At 23.9% G+C, this 11,775-nt stretch overlaps 1 protein-coding gene across 1 annotated transcript; it reads right to left on the reverse strand.

Moving 5' to 3' along the window:
* Positions 1–1,539: 1,539 nt before the first annotated feature.
* Positions 1,540–3,644, reverse strand: LOC114125603 (uncharacterized). Its single transcript, XM_027989326.2, has 4 exons — positions 3,591–3,644; positions 2,808–3,182; positions 1,813–1,881; positions 1,540–1,735 (listed from the first exon to the last, which is right to left on the reverse strand). Exons 1-4 carry the CDS (start codon positions 3,642–3,644, stop codon positions 1,580–1,582), a joined length of 654 nt encoding a protein of 217 aa, XP_027845127.2. The 3' UTR covers positions 1,540–1,579.
* Positions 3,645–11,775: the final 8,131 nt, after the last annotated feature.

The following is an 11,775-nucleotide window of genomic DNA, read 5'->3' on the forward strand; positions in this document are numbered from 1 at the left end:
ATCTACTACTCAAGGGCTGTCACCTTTCCAGCTGGATTCACTGTGTCAGGCAGTATAGCAGAACAGGTCGTTTATATTATTATTGGTGTATATGTTAATGCATTAAATTCATAGTGTCAAAGGAATCGAAAGCTGAGGTTCTTTTATTACAATTATTTCGAAGACGGGCCCATATTATAATTCTTTGTTATATACCTATATATTTGTCTTGTATTCATATTATTAGATGTCCAGCATGCAGCATCCGTTGTATTGAAATATTTATTTCATTTGGTTTTTATATTTATATAAGAATACTTATACCTAATATTTATACCTTGGATATCCTTCCTTATCCCACCATCCGGCGAGTCATTGCCGCCAACCACAACAAACGCAGGAGCAGCTTCGGCGCAAACAAGTAAAATATAAGAATATAGAAAAACGATTGATGAAAAATTATAAAAAAGAAATTTGATTTATGAAAATAAGAATACAGAAAGCCAATTGATGAAATATTATAAAAAAGTAAGCCGAATGATGAAAAATTAGAAATTAGAAAGCCGATTGAAGAAAAATTAAAACTAGAAAGCCTAAAAAACAATGTAAAATGTAAAATATATTATGAAAATATAAAAAAAAAAATAAAAAAAAAATAAAAAATAAATTTTCAAAATAATTTTTTTTTATAAATTATATTTTGAAAATATAAAAAAATGAAAAATATATTTTGAAAATATAAAAAAAAAATAAAAAAAAAAAATATAAAATATATTTGAAAAATATATAAAATAAAAAAATAAAAAAAAAAAAAATAAAAAATATATTTTGAAAATAATTTTTTTTTATAAATTATATTTTGAAAATAATTTTTTTTTATAAATTATATTTTGAAAATATTTTTTTTATAAAATATATTTTGAAAATATAAAAAAAAAAATAAAATAAAAAAAATATTCCTATTGCAGGAAATTTACTGGAATCCAGTTAGTATTTGGGTAGAGTCATTATGTAATCCAAATTTAGATTCCAAATTAGGAACCTGGTGGGATACCTGAAGGTGAGTATTTGGACTAGCCATGGACACCTCAAGAAGTCTCTAGATAGTAGATACCCATTATGGAGTCCAGCCAGTATATTACGAGAATCCTGGCGCTGTTAGGCAATAGATGATACTAGTACTGACTTATTAATTAAAAAACCATAATTATTTTTGATGAAATATTTTTCCAAATTATTATTCAGCAATAGAACTAATAAATTAATAATAACTAATAAGTAGGTAAGCAAATATTTTATAATTATTAATACATATATAAAAAAGAACTGAAACTCAAGCTCAAAAAGATTTTTTATAAATTGTTAATGATTTATCATTAAATTTAATGCATAAAATTAACTGATTTACATTATGATGAGTTATATTATACTCAACACTTATTATGAAAGAAAATAAAAATTTACTGATTTTATATTTATAAATAATATAATTATTATGTAATATGTATCTTTAAACAAATTTTCTTAAATTAATTATAATTCTAAGTAAAATCAGTGGCTTGTCAATAGATTAATTCTATGACGATTGAAAAAAATCTGTTTAATTTTTATTTAATTTGAACTGAATTTGAATAAATAGGTAAGCACATAATACTTTGTTTGATAAAATAAGTAGTTGTTTTAAAGTAATCCGACATATTCCATGCACCTCAAAACGATAATGTTCGTGCAATCTTTGTAAAATAAAAAACTTGATCTTGAAAAAAATAATTATTACAAATTAATCAAAAATTTAATACGAATTACATGTAATAAATAAAATAAATATTATACCTGACGTTTTATTCTGGGGTTTCTTTCGATTACGTACAATTGATATAAGACTAAACTTATTCGATTAATCTAAAACCAAAAAATTATTTAAAATAAGCTGAACATACAAATCGAACACAATATAGAATCTTAAAATTTCTAATTTAATGTAAGATCACTTTTTTTACTATAATTGTTTAAATCTTATCAAAAATGTTGAAAACGAAAACTCATAGTGTTATTAATTAAAATGAGGTTTATAACATAATTATAATAGTAGAGTTAATATCAATGGTTAGTAGTGGCGAATTCTCCAGGCATACCTACTCAGCATGGGCCGCATGCTTAGAAATAAAAACGTTATTATATTATTTATTCTAACATTTAATGATAGAGCATGCGATAAATGTGTGCGCGAGCTAACGACCCTTGTTATCGCTGTAAAAAAAAATCTCCGAGACCCCCTCTACCTACTAGCATCCGCGTATTAATCATGCATGCTCATTCTGTTGGGCTTCGTCAACATGATTTATAAAATTTACGTGTACTAGTAAATGACAATTTTTTTTATTTTAGTTAAAAGAGTTAGTCAAGTCTCAATTACAATTATTAAAGTATTATTTAACAAAATGCTATTGTATACAATATATATAATTAATTAAAGTCTTATTTATAAATTAATACACATTTGTGTATTGTTTATTAGTTATAAATTAAATAGAACTATAATACATTATGATAAATGAACATGCCCATATACATCAAAGTCAGTATTCGCCACTGATAGTTTTCACATTAGTTGTAATTTATTCTTTTTCATTTGTTTTTGTTTAATTGGGTAATATTTTTTGTTATTTTTGAAAATTTGATTAGTATTGTGTATATTTTAATCAGCCAGATTCAACTTGTACTATACATTTATTATTATTTACATTTAATTCAATGTTTGTATAGAAATACTAAAAAAAATGGTTAATTTACAAAAATGTTATTATAATAATATTTTATTTAAAAACCTCTTGTTCCGTGACACGACCGATTCCATATAATACAATAAGATTGGCTATTTTTACTAATAATCCTATAGAAGCAAGTACAATATGATAAATGTCGTTTATAGAATCTTCAGGGAATAATAAATTGCTGTATAACAATGTAATGATTTCACCAATTGTTCCTGCAATAAATCCAACAATGACCGGCATACCATAAATCGATCTATTGACATGATTTAAGCATTCTATAATTTCCAAATACATATCTTTTAATGTACTTAAGCATGATTTTCTTTCCAAAATGTTATCATTTATCATGTACTGCATCTGCAATATGTATAATATTAGTAGTATGTATTCAAAAAATGCACAAGCATTTATAAACTTCCATTGAACCTAAAAAAACATAATATTTTAAATGACATCACGACTTCATCTTTAATTTAAGTTATTTATAGACATTGGTTTTAATACATATTTGATAAAATAAAAGATCAACAAACAATCTATTTCAAATCAACAATCAGTTTATTTAATATTTGTAAAATTATTATTGATCATAATATTTATGTATTAATGATTAACAATTACCATATGTAATATTTTTATAGATTTGGCAGAAGAAGCTGGTATCCGAAATAATAACGGAGTTATAATATTTGCTATAATATTTACAATAATTCCAACAATCAAATACCAATTTATTTTTGTTTTGATCGAACCAACCAAATTCAACCGAATCATTTTTTTATGAATTTTTTCAAGCGTATACAATATTATAGATAATTGATTATCGAAAAATACACGCCATAAAATCGATATGAATGGTGCAATAACTGCCAATTCATAACAGCCCATAATTATTAACGATGTTAATTCAAACACATCCTGTTTATGTATTGATAGCTATAAAATAAAATTGCATTAATTAATTGTACTGTTAATTGTTATATATACTATATACATTATAGGTACTATTAAATAAGTATTACCTATATTTATATACGAAATATAAACATTTCATAATCAATGATTAATTTATATTTATAATATAGTTATATGTATGTATGGGCATGTGACAGTGATTCTCAACGTGGGTGCTATCGTCCCCATTGAGGACATTTTTTATTTTAAAGCGGGCGTTTTTTTGAGGGGAGCACTCATCTATCATCTACGTTTTTATTATTTATATTATAAGTAGGTATCTAAATATAAAATTAACTAAATTGTAGCATTAAAATGTTAAATTATATTTTTTCTTTATTAAAATAGCTTGTTAAAAATAAAATGTTAATCTTTTGAAAAATTGATTGTGTGGGGAGGGCGATATGAGATTTTTAAAAAACTAAGGTACGTTGAGTAAAAAAAGGTTGGGAAACGCTGATTTATGGTATACTTTAATGTCATTGTTAAAATTATTATTATTGAGTTGAGCTTATGATCTACAAGTAACTAGTACCTACCTATTTTTTATATATATATATGTACATTGCAGACACTCTAAGACTCTATAAGGTATTGTGCTACATTAATTGTTTAAAAATAAATTTTGGTAATAATATTATTTAAAATTTAGGTATAAAAAATTAGGAGTTTGTAACAATTACTCAGAAATGTATGGATATAATATGTCATTGTATAAGCGCTATTAAATGTTGAAATTATATTTAAACCAGAGTCATCAGAACGAATGTTGAAAGAAACCAATATACTAACTAATTGAATTTGAAATCATAAATTCTTTTTCAACATATTAAAATATTTATATTAGTATAAAAACTATTAAATTAAAGTTCAGCATAGTCATTACCCATTGGTTGTAGTTATAGGTTATGTATAAACCTTCACAATTAATAGAAATCGTATTAAATAAAATATCCCGTTCGTCTTCAAGTTCTTTTGCCGTAATTTATACAACCAATACCGCAACCAAAAACCACAATTAAAATTATTTAATACTGATCGCCCACTCATAATTATTAATATTTATTTATATTTTCAAATTAAATAAAGAAAAAACTGGTGAATTAGGATGTAAGGTTTGTAACCATTACTGATGTTAAATGAATTCAAACTACTATTTTAAATGATTTAATGAAAAGATTTGTTTATTATTTTTACAAAGAAATGAAAATGACTATTTCAAAAAGTCATTGAAGTGAAAATCAAATATTGTTACAATGTTCAATATAGCTGTTAGAGTTGTAATTATTTATAATTTATATAAAAAAATGAGTTATTAACGAATGAAATTACATAAAATCGCATTAAATTGACAATGAATAAATTATTTTCAAAACAAATAATGATATTGATTTATAAATAAATATAAATATTTAATAATTGACTCTTGTTATTCCCTTTATACCTATACTTATTTCTTAGTAAGTTATGTATTAAGTACTTATTTTTGAATTTGTTGATCATATTTATCGTAATTTGTATTAAATAAATAATTATACGCATAACAGGTTAATAACATAAAGTGGTGTTCTATATTCAATACTCAACATATAATATATTTAGCCAATGTAAATATATAGTTAAGGACCTCATATAAGCAGCCATGTATGAAGTTGTGCAGTAGGTTTAAGTGTAATAATTAAGACCTAAAATTGTTCTAAGCGTTTTTTTTTTAAAATTAATTTCTAATATGAATCACATATTAATGTAATGTTTGGGCTGTGTCATTTTTAATTAATCATGGATAGAGTATGATATTATATATTAACAGTTCTGAAAAAAAAATATAAAAGTCAATTGAAGTTATTATTTAATTAATAAAATAAACCTAAGACTTTAATTTTCATTTTATATTATCAAAATATATATTTTTTTTTTATATTTTCAAAATATTTTTATGATTTTTTTATATTTTCAATATATTTTCAAAATTTTTTTATGATTTTTTTATATTTTCAAAATATTTTCAAAATATAATTTCAAAATAAAATAAACTTTCAAAATATATTTTGTTTTCAAAATATTTTTACGATTTATTTTTATATTTTTAAAATTATTTTCAAAATATTTTCATGATTTATATTTTATATTTTCAAAATTTCTTTATGATTTTTTTATTTTTTTAAATATAATTTCAAAACTAAAATAAAATTTTCAAAATATATTTAATTTTTTTTTTCAAAATTTTTTTGATTTTTTTTATTTTTTTAAATATATTTTCAAAATATTTTCAAAATTTTTTTATGATTTTTTTATTTTTTGAAATATATTTTCAAAAATTTCTTTATGATTTTTTTATTTTTTTTTATTTAGTTGACCCGCGGCTACTAAGGCCATTGGGTTTTGTTGATGATTAGGTTAACATAATATTAGAGGAAGAGAAAGAAAAAAAAAAAAAAAAAAAAAAAGAAACAATGATAATAATAATAATAATAATAAATATAAGGAAAAAATGAAAGATAAACAAACAAGAGGGCAAGAAAACAAAGACAAACAAACAAACGATAGTGATAATATTGGATTTTGATTTTAGATCTTGTTATAATTTTTTTTATAAAATAAATTTTGAAAATAAATATTTATTTATATTTTCAAAATAAAATATTTAATATAATAAATTATATAATATTATAATAATATAATTTCAAAATAAAATAAATTTTCAAAATATAATTTGTATTTTTTATTTTTTTAAATATATTTTCAAAATTTTTTATAATTTTTTTATTTTTTGAAATATATTTTCAAAAATTTCTTTGGTTTTTTTATTTTTTTAAATGTATTTTCAAAATATATTTTCAAACACATAAAAATTATATTAGAAGGCAGCATGTATTGAGGTACGCTGATATACACTGGGTATAATATAGTACATAGTACCTAGTTAAATAATGTTCAATAGGTAGGTACGTTTTAAAAATGTTTCAATTATACTTAATAACAAAATATATATATGGTAACCAAATATTTTGAAGATATTTGATGAAAATGAACTCATAATATTGATACACAACGTTTTGAAAATGTTTCAATTATATTTGATTACAAATATATGGTGACCAAATATTTTCAAGATAATTAAACAATATTTTCAATCAAATATTTAACAGAAAAATAATCAAATATTTTGAAAAAATTAATATTATCAAATTGCTATGTGGGATATATTGCGGGATAACTAAATATTCGTGAGAATATATATAGCGGGGTAACTAAAAATTCGTGATAATATATATTGCGGGATATATACATTGCGGGATACTTAATATTCGTGATAATATAAATTGCGGGATAATATACATTGCGGGATAACTAAATATTCGTGATAATATACATTGCGGGAAAACTAATATTCGTGATAATATATATTGCGGGGTAACTAATATTCGTGATAATATAAATTGCGAGATAATATACATTGCGGGATAACTAAATATTCGTGATAATATATATTGCGGGATAACTAAATATTCGTGATGATATATATTGCGGGATAATATACATTGCGGGATAACTAAATATTCGTGATGATATATATTGCGGGATAACTAAATATTCGTGATGATATATATTGCGGGATAACTTAATATTCGGGATAATATATATTATTATTTTTTTTATATTTTCAAAATAATTTTATGATTTTTTTTTTTATATTTTCAAAATAAATTTTTTTATTTTTATTTTCAAAATATATTTTCAAAATATTTTTATGATTTTTTTTTTATTTTATAAATATTTTCAAAATATTGAAATATATTGATAAATATGATTTTTTTTTTATTTTATAATTTTCAAAATATTTTTATGATTTTTTTTTTATACTTTCAAAATTTTTTTATGATTTTTTTTTTATATTTTCAAAATAATTTCAAAATAAAATAAATTTTCAAAATATAATTTGTATTTTTTATTTTTTTAAATATATTTTCAAAATTTTTTATAATTTTTTTATTTTTTGAAATATATTTTCAAAAATTTCTTTGGTTTTTTTATTTTTTTAAATGTATTTTCAAAATATATTTTCAAACACATAAAAATTATATTAGAAGGCAGCATGTATTGAGGTACGCTGATATACACTGGGTATAATATAGTACATAGTACCTAGTTAAATAATGTTCAATAGGTAGGTACGTTTTAAAAATGTTTCAATTATACTTAATAACAAAATATATAATATGGTAACCAAATATTTTGAAGATATTTGATGAAAAATGAACTCATAATATTTGATACACAACGTTTTGAAAATGTTTCAATTATATTTGATTACAAATATATGGTGACCAAATATTTTCAAGATAATTAAACAATATTTTCAATCAAATATTTAACAGAAAAATAATCAAATATTTTGAAAAAATTAATATTATCAAATTGCTATGTGGGATATATTGCGGGATAACTAAATATTCGTGAGAATATATATAGCGGGGTAACTAAAAATTCGTGATAATATATATTGCGGGATAATATACATTGCGGGATAACTTAATATTCGTGATAATATAAATTGCGGGATAATATACATTGCGGGATAACTAAATATTCGTGATAATATACATTGCGGGAAAACTAAATATTCGTGATAATATATATTGCGGGGTAACTAAATATTCGTGATAATATAAATTGCGAGATAATATACATTGCGGGATAACTAAATATTCGTGATAATATATATTGCGGGATAACTAAATATTCGTGATAATATATATTGCGGGATAATATACATTGCGGGATAACTAAATATTCGTGATAATATACATTGCGGGATAACTAAATATTCGTGATGATATATATTGCGGGATAACTTAATATTCGTGATAATATATATTATTATTTTTTTTTATATTTTATAAATTTTTTTATTTTTATTTTCAAAATATATTTTTATTTTTAAAATTATTTTCAAAATAATTTTATGATTTTTTTTTTTTTATTTTATAAATATTTTCAAAATATTGAAATATATTGATAAATATGATTTTTTTTTTATTTTATAATTTTCAAAATATTTTTATGATTTTTTTTTTATACTTTCAAAATTTTTTTATGATTTTTTTTTTTATATTTTCAAAATATAATTTCAAAATAAATAAACTTTGAAAATAAATATTTTTTTATATTTTCAAAATAAAATTATTTTCAAAATATATATTTAATTTTTTTTTTTCAAAATTTTTTTATGATTTTTTAATTTTTTTAAATATATTTTCAAAATAAAATAAACTTTCAAAATATAATTTCAAAATAAATATTTCTTTATATTTTCAAAATAAAATAAATTTTCAAAATGTATTTTTTATTTTTTTATGATTTTTTTAAATATATTTTCAAAATATAATTTCAAAATAAATTTTTTTTATATTTTCAAAATAAAATAGATTTTCAAAATATATTTTACATTGTTTTATTTTTTAAATATATTTTCAAAATTTTTCAAAATTTTTTTATGATTTTTTTATTTTTTTCAAATATAATTTCAAAATAAAATAAATTTTCAACATATAATTTCAAAATAAAATAAACTTTCAAAATATATTTTATATTTTTTTATTTTTTCAAATGATATTTTATAAAAACACTAGATGTGCCTCGCTCTGCTGTGAAATTCGGTCTAAGTGAAATTCGATCTAAATGATATTCGGTCTAAGTGATATTCGCTCTAAGTGAGTACCCTAGGTCGGAGACGGGACTGTAAAGAAAATATCGTAAAAAGTCTAGTAGTCACAATTTTAGTTCACCTAACCTCCGGTGGTTTGGGAGGAGCCGATGGGGTCCTAACCTAACCTTCGAGGGGGGTCGGTGTGCCTCAATTTCTGGGCTGGTGGAAGCCGCCTTTGGCGCCTTCGAGGGGGTCGGGTGAAAATCGTGTTATCAGGAATTCGATGGAAAATTGTAATCGGGTGTCTAGAAAAGAATTAAGTGTCTAGCTATCAGTCCTAAACTGGCGTAATACTGTTTCCCATTGCATGCCCTGTCTTTTTGTGTATAAAAAAATGTATTTAGCGAAAATGGTAGTTGAGTGTCTAGCTATTATTAATCATCACATCACGTAACTAAATCTGTATCCTAAATCTATATCTGACAATACAATCCACCTGCGCCTCCGACGTCGAAAGTCTAATGTTGTATTATAGGATAAAAAGTATAAAGTCGAATAACATATTTTGAGCATTCGAGTCGAGTTGTCAGTTATCATTGGGAAAAATCGAATTAAACGCCATTAAACCCACCCACCACGTAGGCAATCCTACTGCGTCGGATCGCGGACAATGTGTGAATAGTAGGTTATGATACCCATATATATAATATATATGATATGAACAATCTCATACCGTGTCCCGTCGCATGCCTGGTTCTTTTTTTTTATATTATAAAATGTATTTAGTGAAAATGGTAATTGAATGTCTAGCTATCAGTCATCATAATATGATGTAAATCGATGTCCGAAAGTTAAATCCATAATTGTCATACTTCCTAATGTCAAAGTTCAGATGTTATTTTTGATATAAAAGAAACTATAAAACATATCAGATGTCATAAAAATTGAAAACATAACAATTCAAAATGTACTCCCTTAACGCGTTATAGTAATACACTTAATAATATGTATATATATATACTTATAATAATAGCGGCCGGTGTGCCTCGCTCTGCTGTGTGAAATTCGGTCTAAGTGAATACCCTAGGTCGGAGTCGGGACTGTAAAGAAAATATCGTAAAAAGTATAGTAGTCACAATTTTAGTTAATCTAACCTCCGGTGGTTTGGAAGAAGCCGAGGGGGTCCTAACTTAACCTTCGAGGGGGTCGGTGTGCCTCGATTTCTGGGCTGGTGGAAGCCGCCTTCGGCGCCTTCGAGGGGGTTGTGTAAACATCGTGTTATCAGGAATTTGATGGAAAATTGTAATCGGGTGTCTAGAAAGAAATCATACACTAAAAAAGTAAGAAAAGTACTGAAGTGGAGTAAATAAATACGAAAAATGGTAATTGAGTGTCTAGTTATCAGTCCTAAACTGGTGTAATACCGTTTCCCATTGCATGCCCTGTTCTTTTTGTATATAAAAAAATGTATTTAGCGAAAATGATAGTCGAGTGTCTAACTATCAATCATCACGTCATCACGTACCTAAATCTATGTCTGACAATGCAATCCGCCTGCGCTTCCGACGTCGAAAGTCTAATGTTGTATTGTAGGATAATAAGTATAAAGTTGAATTACATGCGAGCATTCAAGTCGAGTTGTCAGTTATCATTGGGAAAAATCGAATTAAACGGCATTAAACCCACCACGTAGGCAATCTGACTGCGCCGGATCGCGGACAATGTGTAAATAGTAGGTTATGATACCAATATAGTATAATATGAACAATCTCATACCGTGTCCCGTCGCATGCCTGGTTCTTTTTTTTTATATTATAAAATGTATTTAGTGAAAATGGTAATTGAATGTCTAGCTATCAGTCATCATAATATGATGTAAATCAATGTCCGAAAGTTAAATCCATAATTTTCATACCTCCTAATGTCAAAGTTCAGATATTGTTTTTGATATGTAAGTGTAAGAAACTATAAAACATATATTATTTTTTTAAGTATTAAGTAAAAGATAAATATTTTTAATTTATAAAACATATCAATTCAAAATTACGTACTCCTTAAACGCGTTGTAGCGTACTACACGTCTACACTTTATATGTATATATACTTATAATAATCGTAATAATATGGTATTGAAAAAAATCGTAGACGTATGTATTTATCGTATAAGAGAAAGCAATAGCTTTTATTTTCAAAATTCAAATTAAAAAATCAAAAACTAACTCGAAAAAAAATGCAAAAAATTGTTGGATACGGGCGGAAGAGACGTTAATTAGAGCGTCGCCGTAAAAATGCGCCAAAGGCACAGCCAGAGAGGGAATCGAACCCGCTCTACCTCCTATTACCTACCACGGGGAACTTACGCCTTATCCTATCGACTACAGTTTAAGCTGGATCTGATGCCGAATCTCGAGCACT

Source organism: Aphis gossypii, chromosome 2 (assembly GCF_020184175.1).
Source record: "Aphis gossypii isolate Hap1 chromosome 2, ASM2018417v2, whole genome shotgun sequence".
NCBI classification, from domain to species: Eukaryota; Metazoa; Arthropoda; class Insecta; order Hemiptera; family Aphididae; genus Aphis; species Aphis gossypii.

Bases quoted from the DNA above. Each gene is read 5' to 3' on its own strand.
- LOC114125603 (XM_027989326.2), bottom strand. From the start codon at position 3,644: ATGGGCTGTTATGAATTGGCAGTTATTGCACCATTCATATCGATTTTA. The intron at 3,183-3,590 runs GTATTTTTCGAT...ATGTTTTTTTAG, and splicing joins TCATATCGATTTTATGGCGT to GTTCAATGGAAGTTTATAAA. The intron at 1,882-2,807 runs GTTTTTAAATAA...TTTTGGTTTTAG, and splicing joins GTCGTGTCACGGAACAAGAG to ATTAATCGAATAAGTTTAGT.